Source organism: Neltuma alba, unplaced genomic scaffold, assembly GCF_004799145.2.
Source record: "Neltuma alba isolate B1F8T4 unplaced genomic scaffold, ASM479914v2 tig00011587_pilon, whole genome shotgun sequence".
Lineage (NCBI taxonomy): Eukaryota > Viridiplantae > Streptophyta > Magnoliopsida > Fabales > Fabaceae > Neltuma > Neltuma alba.
In genome coordinates this window covers 9,873-35,612 of record NW_021636240.1, presented here as the reverse complement: position 1 = coordinate 35,612, position 25,740 = coordinate 9,873, and the positions used below count along the sequence as shown (strand labels likewise).

General features: G+C 36.6%; 2 protein-coding genes, 1 long non-coding RNA gene and 2 other non-coding genes across 6 annotated transcripts; all 5 read right to left on the bottom strand.

Moving 5' to 3' along the window:
• Positions 1 to 59: 59 nt before the first annotated feature.
• On the bottom strand, positions 60 to 1,850 carry LOC114715352 (uncharacterized). Its single transcript, XR_003737546.1, has 2 exons — positions 1,325 to 1,850; positions 60 to 990 (listed from the first exon to the last, which is right to left on the bottom strand). It is a non-coding gene; the product is annotated as an uncharacterized LOC114715352 (long non-coding RNA).
• On the bottom strand, positions 814 to 974 carry LOC114715381 (small nucleolar RNA snoR143). Its single transcript, XR_003737549.1, has one exon. It is a non-coding gene; the product is annotated as a small nucleolar RNA snoR143 (small nucleolar RNA).
• On the bottom strand, positions 1,277 to 1,438 carry LOC114715382 (small nucleolar RNA snoR143). Its single transcript, XR_003737550.1, has one exon. It is a non-coding gene; the product is annotated as a small nucleolar RNA snoR143 (small nucleolar RNA).
• A 746-nt stretch (positions 1,851 to 2,596) lies between the features above and the next one.
• LOC114715318 (protein NPG1-like) lies at positions 2,597 to 7,006 on the bottom strand. Its single transcript, XM_028900122.1, has 6 exons — positions 6,675 to 7,006; positions 6,028 to 6,199; positions 5,569 to 5,821; positions 4,257 to 5,467; positions 3,648 to 3,795; positions 2,597 to 3,260 (listed from the first exon to the last, which is right to left on the bottom strand). The coding sequence occupies exons 2-6, from the start codon at positions 6,178 to 6,180 to the stop codon at positions 2,941 to 2,943; spliced, it is 2,085 nt and encodes a 694-aa protein (XP_028755955.1). The 5' UTR covers positions 6,181 to 6,199; positions 6,675 to 7,006; the 3' UTR covers positions 2,597 to 2,940.
• Positions 7,007 to 8,485: 1,479 nt separating this feature from the next.
• LOC114715355 (uncharacterized) lies at positions 8,486 to 12,938 on the bottom strand. Of its 2 annotated transcripts, XM_028900173.1 has the most exons (3): positions 11,963 to 12,938; positions 11,171 to 11,278; positions 8,486 to 8,910 (listed from the first exon to the last, which is right to left on the bottom strand). In XM_028900173.1, the coding sequence occupies exons 1-3, from the start codon at positions 12,602 to 12,604 to the stop codon at positions 8,830 to 8,832; spliced, it is 831 nt and encodes a 276-aa protein (XP_028756006.1). In that variant the 5' UTR covers positions 12,605 to 12,938; the 3' UTR covers positions 8,486 to 8,829. The 2 variants fall into 2 exon arrangements, with proteins under 2 accessions (XP_028756006.1, XP_028756007.1); XM_028900174.1 differs by lacking the exon at positions 11,171 to 11,278 and having other exon boundaries at positions 11,963 to 12,929.
• Between the last annotated feature and the right edge of the window lie 12,802 nt (positions 12,939 to 25,740).

Below are 25,740 nucleotides of genomic sequence, written 5' to 3'. Positions count from 1 at the left end.
ACACACACAGATGTGTTATGATTTAATTAATACCATAAACAAAAGTGCATCCAACAACATAAAACAAGAATTCTTTTTCATTTTTGCTAGCCCGGCTGAACATTCTCAAGTCTCAAGATCCGTAATAGCCATGCAACATTTCGGCAGCGTCAAATTTACAAAAAATAATCTGCACAAAATGCTGGGATCATTATGAACTGCGAAATCTAACATACATAAGTTGTCAAGTCTACGATGGCTAAGTGGAACTTTAGGACCTCCCTCGCTTTCCTCATTACTACGTATAGCAACCATGGATCTTGCTTTGCGAAAGACATAAATACTGATCCCACACCAACATTTAGCAAGTCTCAGATTTGCCCATCTCCACATACTTCACGTTCCGAAAAGTAAAATAATTGACTATAAGACCACCAGCAGGCAGCAGTGCAGGGTCTGAAAAAACACATTTTAAATTGTTTTCCGTGTTCTGAATGGTCATTAACTACATTAAAATAATGTCAAGATTAGGCTTCCGTTATCAATTTTGATGTTTGAATCAATGCAATGTTCTTTTGCATTACTTAATTAGGATTGGTACTTCAAGTTTTTATTGTGCACAATTAGATCTTTATTTGGTTTTTGTTATCCCTGTATGTTCCACAACAATAGAACTTAAGACCAAGTTATCCGGCTTTCAACAAGACTTGCAATATGAAGGTTATTACCATACTACCATCCTGGGCACTTTTGAATCATAAGTTACCGAAAGAATGCAAAATAGTTCAAATAATAGTACGGAGTCCCATGGCTTTGGAATTAAAATGATTACAAAATTGTGAGATGGAATTAGTAGACAACAGCACTTTGAGCTGTTAATCTGTGGATCCATCTCAGCAGTTGTCTGGCTGCCTGCTGATTAAACAGCTTTCACTCTGTGCACTGAAGCTCAAGGCCACCCTATTGAGTAAGAGAGACCTACGATACAAGTGCAATCCCAAAGCCTCATACCTGAGCACTCCATGAGACATAACAAGATAACACTACAACTACCATTATCCCATCTTTCCATAAAAATGCTAATAAAGTTTCCAAATCTCCACAGAGAACAAGGTTCCCGAAGGTGATGGTGGGATGTGTATTATTGGATTATAGTAAATGGGTAAGAGTCAAGCATTTACATGAAATGTTAATTATTCCTGTGTCAGATTACAAACATCCAAAACATTCAACATATCAACAGTTAAGACTACCTTTGATCGAAAAAAATCATGTTAATGAATGATACGAAAACAAGATATGTGAGATGGAATTAGTAGGCAAGCAGCAGACAAAAGCCACTGACCTGTGGATCCATCACTAACCATCAAAATAAGATGGCTGAATAAATTTCACTTTCTGCACCTTGCTCAGGCCAAACTATCAAATATCAGAGAGAAGGCCTATGATTAAAGTGCAATGCCCATCAACCATTACACCATACCCCGGATTAATCATCAAAATCCATACTCCTCAAAACGATAATGGTAAATAAAACTAAAACTGGATTGCAAGATGACAATGAGCGAAACATAATAGATACTAACGTTTCAATTGTCATGGATAGTATATAGTCCATAGCAAAGAACCCAGCATGCAAAAGTGTAAGAGAAAAAGAATCACAAAGGCGATGAAGGCGAGAGAAACCCATATGCCTGTTTGACGTTGGAGACTGGAGCTTGATGAGCCCCATCTCAGATGGCAATTTCCAACGCCGATCGAAGCATTTCGCGAGTGACGCTGCTTTGACACAATCCTGGAGGCTCTGGAAATCCGGATGATATATAGAGGCAGTCCACGAGAAACCCTAGTTCCTGGCCCATGTTGATTTGGATTGAGCTCATCCCGAACCCAAATTAGTTTTGTGCCAAATTAGTTTTGCGTTTTTGGGTCGGCGTTCAATATTGCGTTTGAACTTTCAAGGGAGAAAATGGATTCGTTTGTAATACCAAAAAGCGAAAAAAACAAGGGATTCGTTTATAATCCTAAAATGCATTTTTTTTGTATAAAAAAAATAAGATGCAATTTTTATGAACCAATTATACTTTTACATCCAGTGGAAGAAATCTAAATTCAATAAAGCTCCACGAAATCTAAAATTAAAATTGCAGTCCTCAGGCTGCAAAATGTAAATAAGTTTTCACGCTTAATTAACAAATGTCCTTTTTAAGGGGGGAAAAAAAAAGCAAAGCTTACCATTTTTAATGCCAGTCAGCAGAGCAACGGCTGATAAGGTATCGGATTTGTGATGACTTTATTTGGGAAAAGATAGCCATAATGGGAGCAGAACCCAAAATTATCTATTTCCTAAAAGATTTACCAACCAACGGAACATTAATGCATTTTGATATCATATTGCCAGAAGTGGGGTTGTTTAAAATGCTATATAATAGCATGACGCAAAATAAGATAATTTTCTCCTATAAATATATAAAGTTCTCTTTTCCATTAAAAAAAAAATCATTTTGTTGTCCATCAAATATAATAAACATGCTTTCTCTAACATTTTCCCTCTCCACAAATTCCATTTTCCACATTCCAACCCCAGCCTTAATGGCGTCACTAATAAACTACTTGAGAAGATAAACGGATCTCTTAGTGGAACTTCATTGTTCATCAACATACATTTACAAGGCTGATCAGCAGTTAAACAGACATAAGAAAACAGTCTAAGCTCTTTATACATTCATCCTACAACTAGATTGACATCAATCCCTTTTCTTTTCTTTTCTTTTCTTTTGCTTTTCTCCTTATTCATTAAACAATTGTTTGAACCAATTTTCCTCTCTCCAAGCCTAGTTTATGCCGATTACAAGAAATACAATGAAAAACAAAACCCACAACTCGACTGCACTTCCAAAACTGTCTTGAGCATGTTTTTTCCAAAGAACTCTGAAGATGGACCAACCATTTACACTTGAGTCAGAGAACAGAGCTGAAACTTTCAATCGGATCCGATTCTTCAAGCATGGAGGCTGCCTGGAAGCAGTCAGCAGCATCACTCATCCGACCATCCTCTTTGTGAACCATACCCATATAATACCAAGCCTTGTGGTTCGTGGGGTCTATTCGCAGAGCTTCAGCAAGTAAGCTTCTAGCCACAGGCAAACCTTTTGGACCGAGTTTTAGAATCAGAGAACCCAACAAGATCTTGCTTGGAACGTAGCTTGGATCAAGCATGAATGCACTGAAGAAAGCACCAAGAGCAGCTTGATCTTCCTCACGTCCTTCGAATATTAGACCTGTAGGAAGAACCAAATAGAAAAAAAATTCAATTTTCCAGCATAAAATTTTGTACCCAACAAGTCTTTGCTTCGTGCCAACCCATGATGTATTTATGCTCTATTTTCACATCTTTGGCATTTGGATGTTGCTTTACAATCATAAGTGAATTCATGTTCTATTTAATGCTTTAAACCCATCATAAGTGAATCCAGGCCATAGGCCTAGGGCCTACATCAAAAGTAATGTCCCAGCAGGCCAGAATTGCAGGCCTACGATTGAATACTGAGACCTGCCTCGAATGGGACAATGACGTGGTTTCAATTAGATTAAAAATAGAACCGAAAGAAAAAAGTCCCAGCACAGGAACAAAAAAGCTTTGAGAAGATTAAAGGTTCTGTTCTTGCCTTTGGTGTGCATCAATGCTGCAGAATAGGGCTTCAACACTTTGGCCTTTTGCAGACATATTTCAGCATCCTTCCTATGAGAAAGACTAGCATATAGATTTGCCAGACCATGCCAAATCTCAAATTCATTTACTTTACCATCATCAGCCTAAAAGAGGTTAATAAAAGAAAAACAATGAATTAATGAATCAACATTTAAGTAATGATGAGTTCCACAAAACAATGAACATATAAAAACCTTCACGTTTTCTTCTCTTCGATATGAAAGTTTAGAGAGGAAGCTTGCTCCAATACAAAAATAGAATTGGGATTTTAGATAGCACTTAATCTCTAAGACAAAGGAAACCAAAGCAAAGCAATAGGATCAAATTAGATTTTTGCAGAATTCAATTCTATGGGAATAGCAATTCTATATAGGCAAACTCAATCTTGGGTGGAGCATGTGATGCATACCTACATACATAAACATATTAGAACATCACACAAATAATTTGAGTGAAGAAGTTATCTAATGCTTAAAGCAAAGTGATATGTCTGCTTATCATTAAAATGGGAAAAAAAAAAAATCCTACAACAAGCAGAGAATTTAAATAACTGACCAAATGTTACCTGTGAACTAGTAAATAGTGAGCCAAAGGATTTTCTCTGGGCTTGAACCAATGCAAGGAGGTACCGATATGTTTCAATAGCATCCATGTACCGTGATTGGGAGGTCTTCAGCTTTGCTTTCAGCCTAAGTAGTGGCCCCTGTTCCCATTTTGTAGTTTGATCTAGAGCTGCGTCTGTGACTACCTCAGCCTCTGAAAATCTTTGCTGAGCAGACAAAACCAGACCAAGCATTCTCCAACCTTTTAATATAGAGCCACCTGTTTCATCAAAGAATTTCTTTGCATAGCACAGAGCATCAGTCAAATTTCGGTGCTCTGCATATTTAACAGCCAACTCAAGAGTCAGATCAGAATTTTTTGGCTCCAACCCAGCTGCCTCCTCCAATGATTTCAAAGCTTTCGACTGAAGGCGAGACCTCTCAGAGTCAGAGGAAGCAGCCTTAGCTTGCCTTCCAAGACAAAGTCCCAACATTCGGAGACCCACACCTTTAAGATGCTCATCTGGTCCCTGAGCACTTGTGATTGCCCTTTGTGCATAAACTACTCCCTCAGGAGCGAGTTGAGGATCCTCACTGCAGATCCTGGCAGCCAATAGCAGTGATATAACCTCATCTGGTCGATCATGAATGTGCAGAGACCTCCGCAGTAGATTCAAAGCACTTTTGTTATGCCCAGCTCCACTGTGACATAAAGCTAAATATTTCCAACGATCAAGCCGATTATATACTCCAGGCAATAGCTCTTCAAGTGACTTAGCCAAAATAGACGTTTGGCCACATATAGAAAGTGCAAAAGTCAGGTGCTCCATCACTGATGGGTCCCATTTGGTCTTACCAAGGCAAAACTTTCTGATAAGAATCATAAGAAGCAGAATTGCCTCTTCCAAATTATTTTTAGGTACATATGACCCATCAATCTGAACCGCTAAACTGGGTGGGCTAGCTTCTACCCCACTGTACAACAAAAATACAACAAAATTTTTCTGAATTCTTGCACAGCAATCATCATCAAGATTCCATTGGCTAAGAAGGGCTCGTCTATAGGCAGATATTGCCTCATGATAGCACCCGGCCTGTGTCCAAAGCTCTGGAAGGAGCTCTACAGCATGGCTGACTATTTCTTGCAATCTATTGTCTACCTGAATATCAGGTATACCCTGATAAAATATCTTCTCAACAGCATCAAGCACACTTTTGCATTCACTTGCAGCTTCTGCAGAATATTCAAAGCAGAGATTTGATTCTCATTCAGGAGCAAAACAGGAATAGCAAAGAGAACAACAGGTGTGATAAATTTAAAACATAATTTGATACCAGTTAATCTCCCTAGGATTTGTAATGAACACGCTTTTAAGTAGATGGCTTCAAGCACCAGACTAGCAGCATGTTGAGAGACTGAAGGAGCTGGTTCAGTACGATTGCGCCCCTTCTTGGTTAATGGTTTTTCAGGAAGGGAAGTTTGCAATCGCTGTATGGCAGCTTGGAGATCAATCCCATCAAACACACGAAGAGCGCCTTCCACATTCCCTCTCTGATACTCCAACTTGCCCAGAAGTGCTCTTGCTTCCTGTTAAAGTAAAAAAGCAATCAAGTGACCATAGAGCATAACTCAAATACATGATCAGCTTATCCCCCAGATGTTTTCCCAATATACCATATTTCTATGACTACCATACATCTAATGGGTAGTTTGCGTTATATTTACAGAATGTGACAACGATTTAGGTCTAATTGCTATTCTAACCAACAATTTTCACTTATAGGGAAACTGACCTCAAAATTGAGTGATAGCCCTTCTCGCAACGAAGATTCTGCCTCTTGAATATCTCCTTCATCAAGCTTTGCTTCAACTTCTGCTGTTCCCATGTAACTCCCATTTGCACAGACTTCTCGAACTGTCATGCTCTCATGCTCACTGAACTCCATGGATCATCACCTCCCTCACCTACATACACATTCACACCTTTGCTCTTAAGTTTTACTTTCGTTACTTTTGGACTCATTGGTGACATGGTACATAAGTTATTTCACAACTGAAACAGCTTAAAACAAAACCCAGATAATCCTTGGAAGTTTCAGAGTGACAACAAATATAAACAAACAGCAATGATTGAGAGGAAGAAACCCATCTGAAATGGTGACGCTCTAGGATTTTGCCCGACCAATATGACACCATTTCACATGGCATTGCTCGGGACAGATCCAAATAAAGCGTACCCGATTCAACAGCAGGTCAAGATTCACATCATCTCTTGTCGGTTAAAGCCATTACTCATCTAACAGGGAAAAAAAAACTGAACTTTCGCAGGAAATCTCAAAATTGAAATTTAAAAAGAACGATGGATAAAACAGTTTCAGATCCGGAAACCCAGTTGAAAAAAATAGTACAGTGACAGAGGAAACGCGATCTGACGACTTACCGAGCTCCGGAACAACGGTGAGAGATTCAATAGTGACCTAAATTGCGATCTTTCAGACCATCATTTTCAGCATAGGACTTCCTTCCAAGTATCTGGGTCTCGGAATTGTCATCAGCATTGTGTAGCAACCCGTCCCACCCTGGCGGTCAGATGCCGATCCGGCAGATCAGTGGATTCGTTTGTCTTTTGTGAGGAAGGAAAAAAAAACAAGAAGGAGAGAGTGGTCAAACACTAGACTACAAAATATTCATGAATGTGCAGTGACAGGCAGTTTCGTGGTGGGTTGGGGTTACGACCGCGATATAAGGAAGATGGGTCTTCTTTGTTTCTAGTCTAACCTGTGAGTCTAGTGTTTTGAAATTACGACTCTGAAAGCCGACTTGTGGTGGACCAATTAAGTTCAATCCCAACCATCGTTGCCTGACTCGGTTCTTTTAGCAGTTTAACTGTTGCTAACCTAATAAGTTTGACCTTCTTTAATTGCTTGTTTACTTGTTTCCCAAGTATTTGTTATTTATCATTCACACAATTATTAATCACAATTAGAACACTTTATTGTAAAATCAGAGTGCAAATAACTTAACAATTTTAGCAATAAAACACAGAATACAGAAAAAATAAAAAATTTTAAGTTTTCATTTATATTTTTTAAGATTTGTTTGATATACTTATCTAGTGTATGATACTACCTCCGGTCCTAATTATAAGAGCTAATTGACTAATTTGATAAGGTTAAGAAAATAAGTTAAGTTAGTTATTTGTAATAAATATGTATTGTATTTCCTAAAATATCCTTACTAATCAAATGTATTGCCTAACATTATCATTATCATTATTAGAATAAAATGACTATCTTGGAAAAAAATATATAAATATGAGAGGCAAAATAGATTGGAGTTTTATATTTAAGACCAAAATAAAAGTCAATTAATGTCTTATATTAAAGATCGGAGGTAGTATTATTACTAAGTGAAATTCAAGTACTAGAATTTGAATAAAAAGAATTCAAGGTGTATCTCGAGCTATTAAACCAGAAGAAAAGAGCCTTACCATATTTTTTAAATAAAATAAAATAAAATTCCTTTTCTTTTCTCGGATTTGGGGGGGGGGGGGGGTTGAAAACCCCACCATCATTGGTGTCGTTGAGGAAGACATGCCTGCATAAAGGTGGATTCATCAAAGCTGCATCCCGCTGGTCCATGATTCATCAAAATAGAAGTGACTTCTAACATTTTTACAAGCACAAAATAAAATGAGAGTTGTTTTCAATGCTAGAGTTATATAAATATATATATTACTCCCTCCGTTCCTTATTATAAGAGATAAATAACCGAAGTACATTGATCAAAAAAACAGTTAAAGTTAGTTAAGAACAATTATGTATAAAAAGTATAATTTTTTTCCAAAAATGCCCTCATTAATAAGGAGAGAGAGATGAGAGAGAACAATTAAATTATTAAAAGAAAGAGAGTGGGAGGGAGAGAGAGTGTGAGTTGGAGATAATAAATATAGGTAAACTAGTAGTAAATCACAAAAAAGTAGAGACAACTTGTAAGTGTCTCTTATATATAGGAATATGACATAAGTATCAGTGTCTCTTATAATAAGGAACGGAGGGAGTACTATTTAAATTTGAAATCTATAAAGTTGTGAAGTCAAAACTTGAGGGCGAGAGAGAGAAGAAAGAAGTTAAATGGCGGGGAAAATGTTAATTGAAAGAAGACATATGTTTTTTTTTTTTTTTGGACTCAAGAAATACTATATATTCCAAAGAAAGAGTCTACGCAAGGTTAACCGATTCCTTGCTTACAATGCTCAGCATCAAAAGAAAGCAAACTTAAAAAAAGGGATGGGGGACACAAGTCCCAACCTATAGGGCACATCCCTTTGCAACCAGCTTTGGCTAACCAATCTGCAGCCAAATTACAAGTCCTAGGAGCAAACTTTAAAGTAAAGGAACGGTGGTTATGAAACAGAAATCGTAAATCAGAAACCAAAATTGTAGCATGCCAATCAGGACACGGGGAGTCATCCAAAACAGCATTCACTAGAGGTAAGCAGTCAGACTCAACAGTCACTCGGCCTAGATCTCGATCTTTTACTTTAAACACTGCTTCATGGAGAGCTACGGCTTCAGCATGGAAAGCCGATGAAACTATACAAGATTTGCAACCAAAGTCCACCATCCTTCCCTCTGAGTCACGCAAGACATAACCTGTTCCACCTTTGCCAGTAGCTGCATTAAAAGCACCATCAGTATTTAGTTTAAGGGAATCATTGTTAGGGGAGACCCAAAATTTAGGTGAAACATCTTGAGATCTGCTAGGTTCTTGATCTTTAAAGAAATTCCTAGCAGCCCAAAACTCATTCACACTACACATAACAGAATTAATAAGCCAAATACAATCAGGAGGCCTAAATTCAAAGATTTGGGTACATCTTGCCTTCCAAATATACCAGCACATATAGGCCACAACAGATTGAGCAAACTCATCATGCTTGAGATTTATTAAAGTTTGAAGCAACCAGACTTCAAAACTAGAAACATTTAACTCATGCACCTTCAAACACAGAGGAGAAGCAAACCAAACCCGCTTTACCCAATCACAAAGCAAAGCAAAGGCAGTGTTCAACCGTTTCAATATAAGAATCACATCGTACACAAAAAGGTGTGACTCCACACCGCCTCTGCCAAAGTGCTCCTTTCGTTGGAATAGCTTTAGAGCAAGCTTTCCAAAGAAAGTGTCTCACTTTAGGTTGAACTTTTAGAGACCAAATAAGAGACCAAAGGTGCTTATCTAGAGGCGTTGAAGTACTGGGCCTTGGGCTTGTAGTTGAGCTATCAACTCTCTGCAGCCACTGGTATCCATTTTTAACAGAATACCTACCATTAGCATTCCTGAGCCAAATCAGTTTATCATGAAAACTAAAGTGAGGCAAATCAATTGCACAAATAGAATCTGCAACATGCCTGGGAAGATCCATGTTATCAAGACTCCACTTACCATTCTCAATGAGACTAGAAACAGTAAGGTTTTTAAATTCTGTAGGGATTTGCAATTCAGGAAGACAAAAACCAGGTAAAGCAGAAACCCAAGGGTCTTCCCAAACATTAATACAAATACCATCCCCTACCTGCCAAAGCACATTGTCTTGCAACACTCTCCTTCCTTCGAGAAGACTGGTCCAAGCCCATGAAGCTCTAGAGCCTTTACCAGCCTTCCAAAAAGAAGAATTAGGAAAATATATGCCTTTAAGAATCTTAACCCAGAACTCTGTTGGTTCAGTCATGATTCTCCAACATTGCTTGGCCAGAAGAGCCAAATTAAAGTTTTGAAACTCTTTGAAACCCATACCCCCATCTTGCTTACTCTTGATTAAGTGACTCCAAGCTTTCCAATGGATTTTTCGATTAGTCTCATCTCCACCCCACCAAAAATGAGCAATAATGCTATTCAATTCAATGCAGGACTGTTTGGGGTAAAGAAAACAAGACATAGAGTAAGTAGGAATGGAATTAGCAACAGATTTAATTAAAGTTTCTCTACCAGCTTGTGATAAGAACTTCTTATTCCATCCTAGAACCTTCTTTCTTACCTTATCCCTGACAAAAGCCAAAGCCTCTACTTTTGATCTTCCCCATAAAACAGGAAGGCCTAGGTAACGACCAGGGGAATCAGCAACAGGAATTCTTAAAGAGTTACTGATCATACTACTCACTTCTACCGAAGTATTCGGGGACACAAAAACAAAAGATTTTTCAAAATTAACCCGCTGCCCAGAGGCCAACAATAATCATCAAGGAGGCTAGCAAAAACATCACAATTTTTCTTGGTAGCTCTGAAGAAAAATACCGAATCATCCGCAAAAAGACAATGAGAAAGCACAGGACAAGCATTTGCAAGTTTAATACCCTGTAAATCACCTCTGTTAACATGTTCACTAATCATTCTAGATAACACATCAGCCACAATGATAAAGAGATAAGGAGAAATAGGATCTCCTTGTCTTAGGCCACACTTTGGGGTTAGCTTACTGATTGTTCTTCCTTCCAATTTCAAATTAAAGCTCACAGAAGAAATGCATTTCATAACTTGCCTAACCCACACTGGATGAAAATTCATTTTATAAAGCACAGCCTCCAAAAAATCCCAATCAACTCTATCATAAGCTTTGTTCATATCAAGTTTCACAGCAAACTCAAAAACTTTGCCAGACCTATTCTTGAGAAAATGAAAGGCCTCATGAACAACAAAAATATTATCTTGAATCATCCTTCCAGGAACAAAAGCACGCTGTTGTTCTGAAATTACTTTTTTTAAAACAGGTTTAACTCTATTAGCAAGTAGCTTTGAGAAAACTTTATAACTGAAATTGCACAAGCTGATAGGTCTAAAATGTCCCACAGACTCAGGGGAATCAATCTTAGGAATTAGGACCAGATTAGTAGAATTCAAATTCAAAAGAGCACCATCATTTTCAAATAAGTCTCTTACCATTGTGCAAATTTGAGGGCCAACAACCTCCCAAGAATGGTGATAAAAAAGTCCAGGGAAACCATCAGGACCTGGAGCCTTTAAGCTACCCAAATCAAAGGCAGCCCTCTTTATTTCCTCATCCAAAATAGGAGCAGCAAGACAAATATTATCAGAATCAGAGACTACAGGGTCCACATATGATAGAATAGAATTGAAATTTCGGCATTCAAAACCAGCAAAAAGATCAGCATAAAAATTTGAAAAACAGGAAGTAATCTCAGCATGATCATCAATCCAAATTCCAGCATCATTTTTCAAGCAAACCACACGATTTCTCCTTCTATGCTGGGCTGTTATATTATGAAAGAAACGAGAATTTTCATCACCCCAACTTAACCAATTAATTCTTGATCTTTGGTACCAGTATTTTTCTTCTCTTACCCACACCTCCTCAATCTTATTCGCAATCTCTCTAGCCTTAATGGCTGAATCTTCATTCCAAACCCCTTTATAACAATTCCTGAATTCTTCCATAAGAGACCCCAGGAGTTTCTGGTTATTAGGAAATTCAATCTTGCTCCAATTTAAAAGAACATTTTTAACTTTGTTTAGATTAGAGGTGAAAGCAGCAACTATACCCCCACCATCCTCTATATTCCTGTCCCAAGTTTGGTCAATAATCCCACTGTAATCTTTATGATCAACCCAGTTAAGTTCAAACTGAAAATCTTTAAGACATCTTATCCCCAAGAAGTTAGAATGAATGAGAATAGGGGAATGGTCTGAACCTACAGGTTCTAAATTACATACCTGGGCATTTTGATGTTTTTCCCTCCATGCAGTGTTGCAAACAGCACGATCAAGTCGCTCTTTTACATGGGCCTCATTGACTCTTTTGTTTGACCAAGTGAACTCCATGCCTTTAGATCCCAGATCCACCATATTGCACTGAATCATAAAGTGTTGGAACTCAGCCAGAGAATTCAACCCTCTAGTATTTCCCCCTTCTTTCTCAAAATCAAACATTAGATCATTAAAATCACCACAGCAAAGCCATGGCACTGCTTCACCTGGGTCTAGACCCCTCAATCTTCTCCACCAACTACCTCGGTCTTGTTTCCTAGGAGGCCCATAGATTAGAGTTAAGAATCCAGAATCCATTTCCAAACCTTTTACTACCTTCAAATGGACTATATTCTTATCAGCTTTAATAAGTTGCAGCTGAATATCATCATTCCACCAAACAGCTAGACCACCCCCAATTCCAATCGGCTCAACATACACTTTATTCTGAAAGTCCAGTCTTCTACGCCATCTCTCTACCTTATCCGTCTTGACCCTAGTCTCCATGAGGAAAACTAGAGCAGGTCTGTGCTTGTTATACAGAAACCTTAAGTTTCTGCCTGTCAGGGGAGACCCCAACCCCTGACAGTTCCAGCATAAAAGACTCATGGCGACTTGGTGGTCATTAGAGGCTGACCACCAAGCCCTTCAACAGAAGAACCACAGCATGAATCTTGTTTGTCTAAACCTTCAAAAATATTTGATACTGTAACACCCACAACCGGTACCTCCACCAGATTACTATCAGTAGTCATTGAGAGTTTCTTACCTTTCCTGTTTTTTTTCAACACAGGAGAGCTCTTTCCCAGCACAAAAGGACTTTCATTCTCCTTATTGTGAGACCTTTCCGCAGCTTTCTCGAACCTGACTTCATTCCCTACTTTAGCTTTCTTTGATTTCGATGTTTCCCACTGTTCATCAAGAGCTCGCTTTAAGCTGACCTTTTTCATCTCTTGAACCAAGGTGCCTTCGTAGGTAATTTGCAACAGCCCTTGAGTTGGTAAGTCATATCCTCCTTCCTCACTTTCGTCTGGAAGTTCTACAATATATGGTGCTGCTGTATCTGATGCACTTACAGCCATCTCATTAGCAGGTCTCGATGAGTTATTACTCTCCTTTAAGCCCAGCCCATTAGTAGTATAATCCTTTGTGACAGCAGCTGGACTTGACTCATTAATAGGCCCATCTAAACTGTCAGGCTCATTTATCTCAGGAGGCCCTCTCTTAAATGTAATTTTTCGACACACTTTTGGGTTGGACTCTACTTTCTGTTTACCTTTGCAACTCATAAGCCCCTGCCCATCTGACTTTAGTGGGCTTGTGACCTCATTCATTTCCCAGTCCTTAGCAAGCCCAATATCACACTCAATTCGAGCCTCAGCAGATTTTTCCTCTGGACTGTTCACACTTCCCACACCCTCTGGCCACGTATTCTGCTTTTCCCGACCAACCTGTGAGCCGTTACCACCATAACCGTCCTCATTATTCATGTGCACATCAACTTCTTCCACGCTCTTCTTTGATGAGGACGATTCACGCGAAGACATATGTTTTAAGCAGAGAGTGATAATGAAATTTAAATCTCAATGAGAGATAAAATAGGGTAAAAAAATAAAATATAAAGCTCTTGAAGTGGGTAAAGGCAGGTGAGGTGTGAATAGAAGTTTAATATTCAAATTTTGCATAATATAATTTAAAAAAATGTAAGCCGATTATATGTGTGGCTATAATTTTAAAAACTCTAATTAAACAAAATATAAATGAAATATTACTTTAGAAACACCTAATAATTTCTCTTAAAACTATCCACATTAATAAGTTTTGAAATTATTTTAAAGAATTTAAAAATTAAAAATTCCAATGTGAGATTATAAAATGTCTTGAAATCCTTTAATGCAAAAAAAAAAAAATAGTGTTAGCCAAAGCATATGTTCCTTTATCTAAATTTTATTGACTCTTATCTTCACATGCTAAGAGACTATACTGAAGTTAGAGATGCTAATTTTGATTAATTAATCTAAGCATAATACTTTCTTTTCCTTCCCTTTGCAAGATTGAATTCTTTAGCTCATAGCTACATTAACTGATTTGCTTGTCAACCTACTGCATAGACCTTGGTTTTATGCTTAGAGAGCCTACCTTTTAAGAGTAACAATCGTTTGCCTTTTGATTTGTGTAACAATCATCTTGCTCCTATTTAGTTTCTCTGGCACGAATTGATTCCATAGTCTTTAACTCTTTGTAATGAGGGAGATGAAAACGATCCATGCACATCATGAATCAATGATTTGGGAAGAAGAGCGAGACAAGGGGTTTGGACTCGGTAGTGCCTTTTTTCCCTTCTTTTTTTTTCTTTTTATGGGATATACATCAAAAGTTCAAGTGAATCTGATCTACAAGTAGGGCTGAGCAATGGGCGGGGTGGGCTAACCCGAAGGTTAGCCCATAGCCCGCCCATTTATTCATAAATGGGCATGGGCTAACCCATAACCCGGTAGTAGCCCATTTAGCCCGTATTAAATGGGCTACGGGGCAGCCCGTTTGGGCTGACCGGGTTACGGGGTAACCCATTTATTTTTTTAAAATTTTTTTCAGTATAGTTATTTTGTATATGTAACCTTATGAAACTGTCAATAAATTTTACATGCCAAATAGCAAATCAAATATGAAATAACATCAACCATATTCAATCACACAACCTCACTTAGATTCGCAAACAATTAAAGTCTGATAAAATCATAAAAGTAGTCACCAATCATAAAGTCTCATAAACTTTGAAAATTCCAACTTTTACCTAAAGGATAAAATAAAAGCTTAGACAAGCATGAATGTTTGATAAAAGATGAATGAGAAACAATATCATCAATTAAATGAAGAATAAAAATATTTTTAAAAACTTAAAACTTAAACGGGCGGGTATGGGCAGCCCAATACCTTGCCCATAGCCCAACCCGTTTAATGGGCTACCCCGCCCATTTAAACCCGCCCGTTTATAATATCTTATTTGGGCTAATTGGGCGGGCTTAAATGGGCAAAAATTTTATGGGTTATGGGCGGGCTAACGGGTAATGGGTTTGTTGCTCACCCCTATCTACAAGGTGTTCATGTCGGTAACAAAATTTGATCTCAGCTTGTAGGGTTATGAGCCTATGAATAAACTTTTTAACTAGCTGAGCCAACCTACGTTCGAGCCCTTGTTTGGATGCTATTAAAAAGAATCAATTTTATAACAAGGGGTTTGAAAAAGAAAGAACCTACACAACTGCAATGGCAAGAGAGAGTACGAAACCCCAGCTACAACCTGGAAGGAAAATGGTGAACTCTGCGGGGTTCACTGCTCACAGGCGTCTAGCTGCGGCTACCCACCAGACGAGAGTCTGTCTTTTTTAAGTCATTTTCACTCTACCATGGATTTGCTCTCATTCTGTCATTCTCATCCTACAACATCACTTCCAACTTCCAAGCCCTGCGCCCTCCCACATTCTCTTTCAAGCCCTTCCCCTTCCGTCTTCAATCGCCTAATCTCCACCCCTCCCGCCCCCTTCTTTCCAGAACATCGCTCAGGCGCTTGCTCGCTGCCGCTCCGAGAAATCACCTGAAAACGTAAACTTTAGGTATGGACCTCGAAATCCCAATGTCCCATTTCACTTTTCTGCTCCTCAGACGCCTGCCACGGCCACGAGAGGCGCCGAAGCTGATGCCATGGGGCTGCTGCTGAGGGAGAGGATTGTGTTCTTAGGGAACAGCGTCGATGACTTTGTGGCTGATGCAATTATCAGTCAATTGTTGCTTTTGGATGCCCAGGATTCCACTAAGGATATCAGACTTTTCATCTCGGGCATGATTTTTCTGAGTTGCTTGTGTATCGTTTGGTTGCTGAGAAATGCTGGTGATTGGGGGCTTTTTGGAATATCAGAATTTTGATTTTCATGCACTTGGAAGTTTGTTTAATGGATATTATTTGGTTATAAGAAAAGTGAAAGATTTGAACTTTAAGACAAGGCCAAAGCAAAAAAAAAGAAAAAAGAAAAAAGAAAGAAAAAGAAGCATATGCCGACTTCTTTTTTTTTTCAAAGGCAAGTACAACTTGAAAATAAAACTACTCTAAATCTTTCCTCATCTGAGCATCGCACTCAGGAGGTGGGTTCTGTAAAATAAACAAGTCTTGAGTTTGATAATGAGCTAATCTAGCTAAAATATCTGCACACTTGATGGTTGACCGAGGTGCATAACTGATGGTGAGATCCCACTCTGAGAAGATCAAATTTCTTAGCTCCGCCACTGTAGGTCGCAAAGGATGGTGAAGACCGCCATCTCTTGTGATGAGATGGAAGGCTTCTAGCGAGTCGGTATACGCATGAATCTGTCTGAATCCATATTGTGTACAAATCCGCAGTCCGGTCAATAAAGCATTCAGCTCCACTGCAGTGGATGGCATGAATCCCATCTGTTGCTTGAATCCCACGATCCATTCTCCCGTGGAGTTTCGAACCAAACCTCCACCTGCTACTAGTTGCTGATTATTTACTGACCCATCCGTGTCAAGTCTAACATAATTCTCCGGGGGCCGCCTCCACCTATCGTCCATCGAGTTCAGTGACCCAAAGAGACAATGTTTGAGTTGTCCTTGCTCCGTGTGTTCCATGAGTTGGTGAAGCCCCATATGTATTACCTCATTCGGTTGATGCCTGACTCCCTCCATGACTCCTTTGCATCTGTTTTTCCATAGTAGCCAGCAAACGATGGCAAACACTCTGGTCCAAGGCCATCTGTCAAAACTCCTAGTTCCCATGTCTCTGGAAAAATTCGTCTTCAGCCAATCCTGCAGATTTAAACGAAAAAATTGAAATAGACAGTTAGGATGAATAATATTAGTCCACACTCTTCTCGCATTCTCACAGTCTCTCAGTATATGTATAGTGTTTTCCTCTCTTAAGCACTCAAAAGGGCACTCCTCACTGGTAATGATTCCTCTCTTAGCTCTGAGTGAATTTGTTGGCAATCTGTCATGGATAACTTGCCAAAGGAAGAATTTGATTTTTTCAGGCACCGCAAGTTTCCAGATCTTCCTCCATATCCCTGCACCTGGTTGTCTGCTTTCCTCGAACACCATTCTGTAGGCTTGTCTAACACTAAAATTCCCATCTGTCGACCTTCTCCACCAGAAGCAGTCCTCTTGTTGTTCTACCGGGGGTCTAGTCTTCCTAATTACTTCAACTATGCCTTGCGGGAGATATTGGAGCATTTCTTGAGCGTTCCAGTCACCATTGCTCATAATGAAGTCTTTGACTTTGGTTTGGGACTTGATCCTGTGAAGATTCCTTTCCACATAGTATATTAGTGGTTCTTCTAAAGGGGTCCAGATATCCCACCAAAAGTTGGTTTGTCCACCACTATTAACCTTACGACCCACCGCCTGGTAAAATTGTTGCCAAACGGCTACTATGCTCCTCCACACCCACGAGGAATTAGTCAAGACTATAGGATGAATCCCGTTGCCGCATCCATACTTGTTTTTTAGGCATTGCACCCACAGAGCATCCGGTTTCGTGAGGGTCCAGATATCCCACCAAAAGTTGGTTTGTCCACCACTATTAACCTTACGACCCACCGCCTGGTAAAATTGTTGCCAAACGGCTACTATGCTCCTCCACACCCACGAGGAATTAGCCTTTTTCAAGACTATAGGATGAATCCCGTTGCCGCATCCATACTTGTTTTTTAGGCATTGCACCCACAGAGCATCCGGTTTCGTGAGTAGACCCCAGCACAACTTCATGACGAAAGCAATATTTTGGCACTGAAGGTCTTTAATGCCCAGACCTCCCGCTCTTCTGGTTTGTTTAATTTGATTCCATGAAATTAAATGCATTTTCCTCCCCTCTTGCTTTTGATTCCACAGGAAATTTCGGCTGCACTTCTCAATATCTTTGAGGATGCCTTTTGGTATTATCATAGTTTGCATCTGATATGTAGGTATAGCCGACAACACAGATTTAATTAGCATAGTCCTACCTGCCATGGTGAGAAAGCGGCTCTTCCATTTTGAGAGTTTTCTTTGAACACGATGAAGCATCGGGGAGAGCATATGCCGACTTCTGATAAGGGGGAATAGGAATAAGTGGACCCATGGTGGAAGAAAGAGGACCTCTGTAGTCGTATCCGTTCTTGTCATTAGAGTGTTTTGCACAACATCTGAATAGTGCGAGGAGGATTAATGTGAACTAATATGCTCAAAACTTGCTTGGTTTGATTCCTTTGTGGGCTTTTTTGGGCCCAAAGATTTGTTTGTTGATTTGCTTATAGTTTCTAAGTAATAAAAATTCGGTGGCTAACTTAGTTGTTCATACCGCATGAAACACTGCAAAGTCATTAAAAAATGGGAAGGGCTCATGCAAGAGCTCTGTTCCTCTCGTTGTTAGGTCCAAGTTGGGATGATCTTTATTTCGTTGCTTATAGATTCTTTTTTCAGTTCAATGTTGCTTATGGGTTCTGGCAAAATACGTGGGTGCATGTCACCTCTTCCATGGAATGTCATTAATGGTTTTCGGGCACACCTGAAATGTCAAATGATCTCAGATAGCCACACGCAGAGGTCCGGTCACAATCAGGAACTCGAATCTTCGGTCTTACACAGCAAATACACAATAGGAAGAAGAAATAGAGCGAGCAAGCAAAGCAGAGGCAAAAACCAGTTCCCAAAAAAAATTTTCTGTGTGGTTTTTAACTCCCCCTACAATTAGGAAAAACTACCTCCACTCACATACGGTTACAATAACCGTTCCCGCTCCCTTCTGTGCAATTTAAATGCAATAAGTGAAAACTATAATTCTCAACCCGAATGTATTGTAATTTGCACCAAAACCCCAAAAAATAAATGGGTTTGGGTCCGATCCACCAAGAGTGGACTAGCTCATTTTCCTGCATTGGATAAAAATTGATCTATGTCTCCTACTACTCCCTCTCCCCCTGTTTTAAATATAAGGCGTGTTTTGGAAAGTTTAGTATATAAGGCATTTCACAGATTTCTTAGGACAATTAAAGTCGTTTTTCCTAAATTGCTCGTTAGAGTATATTGAAATTAATTACCTCAGTCCATCAGTATGATCTTTTCTCCATGTACTTAGAGAGGGCAAAGTTAGAATAAATTTAAAATTTTAACTCCTAAACTGTTTCAAGCAACTGTTATTGTATGATGATTTATGCGTCTGAGTAATTGAAACCTCTAGTTTTATAAATCTCTGACTCTACGGGATTTGATTTGAAGTTGCTCTATTACCAGGGAATTTTTTAGAACAGAGTTGCACCTAATACGGAGATTCAACCAGAATAACTTAGGCATAGGCTGTAAAGAAATGTTTACACATATGGAATGGGTCAACAATTTACCAGCTTGACTATAACTGGTAAAATGCACAACCGCGTTAATCCTCCTGTATAATTTAGGCAATCCATGCACCAGAATAGTTGGCCCATTCTTCTTTCTTTCCTTACTTACATGGTTACTTGGTCTTCATTACATTATATGCCAAGATCAAAACATACTTCTTCTCTTTCATATTGTGTAATTTATATTTAGTTCGGAATGCTGCTAAATAAACCAAACAGAAGAATAGTAATGCTAATTCTAGTGGCATTTCTTTAATTACTGCTCTTTCATGTATACTTTGTATTTTTCTTTTTTTTTAGCATGCTCCTCATCATACAGCTGGTTTAATTTGCCTTTGGTGTTATTTCTTCAATGCTAAAATTGCTATTTTTGACACTATACAGCTTGTGAGAGATGATGTTTCCACAGTTGCCCTTGGCATTGCCGCATCAACAGCTTCCATAATTCTTGGAGGCGGCGCCAAAGGCAAATGTCTTGCACACGGATTATGATTCATCAGCCTATTGGGGGTGAATTATTTTTTTTCTTTTTTTCATTTCTTTATGTAGGCTCATATGGTACTCGTCCGGTCCTTAATATAGAACCTAATTGTTGAGTTATTTTTTGTCCTAAATATAAGACTCATTTTTCATATTTATTAATTTTCTCTAGATTACCCCTATGGATACTCCCTCAACCATAATAAAGTAGAAGAAGAAGATGGGGTATTAAGAAAGATGATTATAGTATTTTAGGAAAAACGTGTCACATTTCTTATAGTTAATTAACTTAACTAACTTCCTTAATCTAATCAAATTAGTTAAATGGGTATTATATTACGAGCCCGAGGAGTATTTTCTTATACCATATTCACACGCTTGTACATTTCTTCTTCTCCTTATTTTATTTAAAGAGGCATCACTAACGGTAACGGCACAAAGTTACAGGTAGGAATGTAGGATTGAACTTACGAGTTACTTCTCATTTATTGGATCACAAGGCTGTCGGCTCATGTGCATATATGCATTTGATCAAATAAGTTGAACCTCCTGTTTCCCCCAAATGGCAGGGTATAGTTGCATGAATTCAAAGATCCCAAACATGAGAACGTCATCATATCCTTTGACTTAAATGTTTGTTGGCTTTCTGAGTAAATGGTTGCATGAATCCAAAGATTCCAAACACTGTCAATATTTTCTTTTCTTTTTTTTCTAGATTGGTGTGTTATGCCAATGTAACTGTTCTTTTTATACGAAAATTTTCTGGAAGGATGAAAATGAAAACCCCAATATTTGTCGGCAAGTACAGAGTTCGCTTTCTCCCATCGTTGTCAATTTATGAGCAGTTAGAGTATGAGACTGCAAATAACATATTTGGAACTTAGAAACAGACAGCAAAACGGGTCATTCATGTGATGTTGTTGTCTGTGAGTGGAGACCACATTTTAACATTTACCTAAACATGGAGACGCAACCGTCTATCATGTAAATAAGAATCAAATGGCAAAACAACATTGAAAGAAAGAGGGTCAATCACAATCACTCTGATCATATTGCCTACGCTTTTAAGACATTGTGCACATTGTTCTATTCTTCATCTTTTATTTTCTATCCGCTACCAACAATTACTTTGATTAAAACCACCTCATTGTTATGAATCTCCGTTGAGAAGCCCTACAAGTTTTATGTGATTTATAAGTTATCTCACATCGAAAAGTTTCACAAGTTTTATGTGACTTATAAAATTTTATAAGTTCAAGAGGCTCTCCCTCTTAATAGGTTAAGTGTTTGTTTGATACTCTTCCAGTCTAAATGTAAGACCTTTATACTCACGAGTATAAGGGTTTTACATTTAGGACCGGAGGAGTATCAAATAAGCACTTATGAGTATGTTTCACGTAAGTTAAGATAAAAAATTTTTTCCATATATTTATATTGTATTCTGTAAATCACGATTGAAAAGCTACTTATAAAGTATTCCAAATAGATCCTAAGTCTTTTGGGATAAGGCTTTTTCTTTAAACTTGTCTTCATAACAATCCTCTTATTTCCTAAACATACAGTAAACAAACAAATTTACAAGAAAAAATCACTGAGGTCCCAAAAAAAAAACCACAAAAACATTCCAATAACAAGTGATAAATTGTCATTTCTTATTATGAAATTTTTTATTACAAGCTACTTAATTGTTATTGAAATTTTTAGTACTTAATTATTATTAAAATTTTTAGTAATTATATTTTTCGTTAAGAGTTATTGAAATTCTCCCAATTTATAAAAATGCTTTTCATGTGAGACTGTTTTAGAGTTTATGCTGTCCACTCAACACAACAAACACAAACCAAGTCAACTTGGGTGTGTCCCTCACCCAAGACCAAATTATTATCTCCGAATTTTAATATAAAAATAGTTGATTAATATAAGTAGATTAAAAAAATTGTTAAGTTAATTATTTATAATAAATAAATGTTATTTTTGCTAATCATGTGTATTAGTTAGAACTATTGTTAATAAAATTTTTAACATGTACAACTACTACAAGAGTTATTTTAAAAAATAGATAAATTTAAAAGATAAAATGGATTGAAGTTTTATGTTGAGAACGAAATTAAAAATCAAACTAAAATCGATAAGATAGGAGACAGTAACATTGAAGCTCCAATGCTGCCGACCCTACAGCACCTCAATTCAAATCCTCATTTGTTAATTGTTATTGCGTCTCCACTTTTCCCCCATTATTATCATTTTTTTTCAAAAATAATCAAATTATATTTGACATTTTTTTGGTTATTTTAGAACTTATACTCAACTCTTATTTGATTTAATTTTGCCAAAAAAAATTAACTTTTGGATATCAGATGTGCGTTTTAAAAAATAACCATGACTTAATTTGTTTATATTTAAAATATAATAATCTTTTGTTGGTGTTTCGTGTTAATTTAATAATGCTTACCCTTTATTCATAATAAAACAAAAAAAAACTTTTTCTAATATGAAAATAAATTCTTTTTTTTTAACAATACTTGTCAAGATCACAAAAAGGTATTAAACGGAACTTACCCTAGATTTGAAAACCATATATAATTAGAATCATTAGAAAAATGGAGGTTGCCGAATGAATGAGACTATTAATCAAGAGAATAATTAATGCCGTTTCAAAGTTTGACTGAAAATATTAAAAGATTTACATATGCATCATATTATACAAACAAGAAATTGATTCCAGAATCAAACTGAAAAACCTCATCTTCTGATTAACTTTGTTGACTTTTTATGCCTGCATTATTATTCTTTCATTCATAATATTCTAAATAGGAGGATTTTCTGGTGGTTAAGCGGCACAGAGTCATTGTGAATTAATTTAGCTTATTTTATTAATTTTGAAAAACTCCTAATGATGAATTTCCCCACTACATCTCTTATGTTCCCATCTTTGTTTATCATAAATAAGTGTTGAACTCCATTAGAGATAAATTTAATAAGAAGTATTAAGAGTATATCTAAATGTCTATTTGTAATTAAGAAATTAATAAAATGGTGCCTTCTGGTTTGTGTAATTTAGAACACTTGCTTAATTGCAAACATGGTTAAAGTAAATTTTTGCTAAATCCATCCTTCAAAATATTTTAGGATACTTTGTCTTTCTATTTATAAGACCATATCAATAAGGTTTTAATACAAAACCCCTCATATAAGTTAATGAAATATTCATTACTCATAAACTAAAACGCTCAAATCTCTATTTTTCCCCCATCCCCTCTCCCACAATGAATCATACCAATTAAAGGCAATTTTGGAAAATTGCAACAACAAAAAAATAATAAATTTAACTAACTTTGCTTGATTTCATTAATTTCATAAAATAGTTAATGCAGGCTTATAAAAAAGATCAAAACGGGTACTTGTTTAAATATAAAGAAATATAGAGATAGTAACTACAAGAAATTATTTATTATTAAAAAAGTAAAAATTAATCTAATTAGATACAATTCCCTTTTTTTTCAAGAAGAAACCAAGTGGCATTCCCAAAAATAGATATCATGTTTAAGAGACACAACCATCGACCAACTATGTTGGGTTTTGTTGTTGGAGACAGTTGATATTATTGATAACAACTCTTTAATTATTGAATCACAACTTAAACCCTAATGAGCTTTTAGGATTCATTTGGATTAAAACAATCCACCCTTTTCTCAGAAAATAATATCAAATACGTGTGAAAGCATATAATCAAATCAAGACTCAAATTATTGTGTGATTAAAAAAAACCCACTTGGGTAGAGATTCAAGCAAGTGGTGTACACTTAAGTTAGACTCCTCCTTGCACAATTAAGCAACTTGCTTAAGCACAGGACATATGATAATTAACAAATATAAGTATCAAATTATTAAAAAATTAATGTTAATTATTAGGAGTAGGTAAATTATTGTACAAGCAATGAGTGCAAATGCAAGAATATTGATTAAAATAAAAATATTATCTCTAAAATTTAATATTACTTACGTCATAACCGGCGTGTACAATACTTTTGGGATTTTTTAGTTAAAATTTTCCATATGATATCCTTAGCTTTTAATTCATATATCATTTTCAGTTGCAACCATTTGCAACAACAGTACAATTTACTAAACTACTAGTTTATAAACAGCGTGACTCTATGATTAGTCAGAAAAGGTTATGAAAGCAACCTTTTTCTACATATTTAAAACAATTTCAATTGGTTACCAAAACAAAACAAAAAATCGATTGCCATTTTTTAAATTGAATCGATTTTTTTTCTTTTTTAGCTAAACAGCTCATGGATTGAATCGAATTAATAATAACTAAGGTCCACATTTCTATGCATGGAACAAAGTATACATGAACAAGGTTAAGAAATGAATTTATTCGGGTGGTTTTCACACTAGAGCAATATTGTCGTGAAATTTTTTTAGTTCAATATTACTCTAAAAATTTCAAAATGTAACAATGTTAACTGTCCCATTAAAAAACTAACATTTACTATTAACATTATTAATAGTAAAAAGTATTATTATTCGTTTTGATACTTTCAAAACAACTTTGAACTCAAGAAAAATAATTTGCGACAACAAAAACTTTGAAAACATATTTGTACAGATATGTTGTATTTACTATTAGCCTGTAAATAATTCTACCTCTGGTCCTAAATATAAAAGCTATTTGACTAATTAAAGTAAATTAAAAAAACAAGTTAAGTTAGTTATTTGTAATACAAAAATTCTTGTTAATCAAGTTTATGGGTTAGAACTACTATTATTAGGAGTATCTTGAAAAAATGAATAAATTTGAGAGACAAAATGGATTAGGATCTTATATTTAGGACCAAAATAAAAGTTAAATAAGGTCTTACATTAAGAACCGGATGTACTACATTTTATTATCAATTAGCATTGAAAAGGAGTTATCACTCTTTAAATATAAAATTTTTTTGTTCAACTTTATATAACTGCAAAATATGGATTTGAAAATGTTATCTTTGATATACTCAAATATAACATACTATCTCCAATCCTTAATATAAAATCTCGTTTAACTTTTATTTTGATAATAGATATAAGATCTCAATCCACTTTGCCTCTCATATTTATATATTTTTTTAAGATAATCTTCTAATAATATTAGTTCTAACCAATATACTTGATTAGCAAGGATATTTTTAAAAAGAGAATACTATTTATTACATTTAAGTAATTTAAACTTATTTCCTTAATCTCCTCAAATTAGTCAACTACCTCTTATAATTAAAGTCTGAGGTAGTATTTGGTATCTTATAATCACGTCAAAACAATTTATATTAGCACATAATTAAATGTCATTAAAGGCCATGTTAATATTTTATCGAAATATCCTATTAAAAATATGCACTTGTCTACATTAAGACTAAAAAACAAAACGATTCCCAAATAATATATTTATATTGAAGGGCAGCGTTCAGCGATGAGAGCAGAAGAATCTGCGTTCGTGAGCTAATTAGCTAAACGACCGTCGTGGCCTCCATGCTTAGGCAACAATGAAAGCGCCATCTAAACGGCTACCAATATTGTAAAACAAAAATCTCCATTAATTTTAATTGTTGCTTAACGTCCCTTTCATTCTGTTTCATCCTATTCATTATTTCTTAATCAAATCTTAATCTTCCAATTAAGGAGAACGAGTTCCCATTTATTAATGATAATCATAAAAATGGGATTCTTTTACTTCGTCGAAAGGCTAAAATCTTTTCTCCTCAATTTCACAGACCACGCGGTTCCTAACTGTTGAACACTTCGAATTACCGCTGCACGAGTTTCATTTTCAATATAAACAAGAGACAAAAGAAAGCTACACAGAATCTTCTGCAAAACCTTTCAGTTTC

Excerpts from the sequence above, each read along its gene's own strand:
- LOC114715355 (XM_028900173.1), bottom strand. The coding sequence starts at position 12,604 with ATGAGTCTTTTATGCTGGAACTGTCAGGGGTTGGGGTCTCCCCTGACA. Across the intron at positions 11,279-11,962 it reads AAAAACATCAAAATGCCCAG|AGGGCTGCCTTTGATTTGGG; the intron begins GTATGTAATTTA and ends GAGGAAATAAAG. Across the intron at positions 8,911-11,170 it reads GCCCTCAAATTTGCACAATG|CTACTGGCAAAGGTGGAACA; the intron begins GTAAGAGACTTA and ends CTTTTAATGCAG.
- LOC114715318 (XM_028900122.1), bottom strand. The coding sequence starts at position 6,180 with ATGGAGTTCAGTGAGCATGAGAGCATGACAGTTCGAGAAGTCTGTGCA. Across the intron at positions 5,822-6,027 it reads GGCTATCACTCAATTTTGAG|GAAGCAAGAGCACTTCTGGG; the intron begins GTCAGTTTCCCT and ends TTACTTTAACAG. Across the intron at positions 3,796-4,256 it reads CACTATTTACTAGTTCACAG|GCTGATGATGGTAAAGTAAA; the intron begins GTAACATTTGGT and ends AACCTCTTTTAG.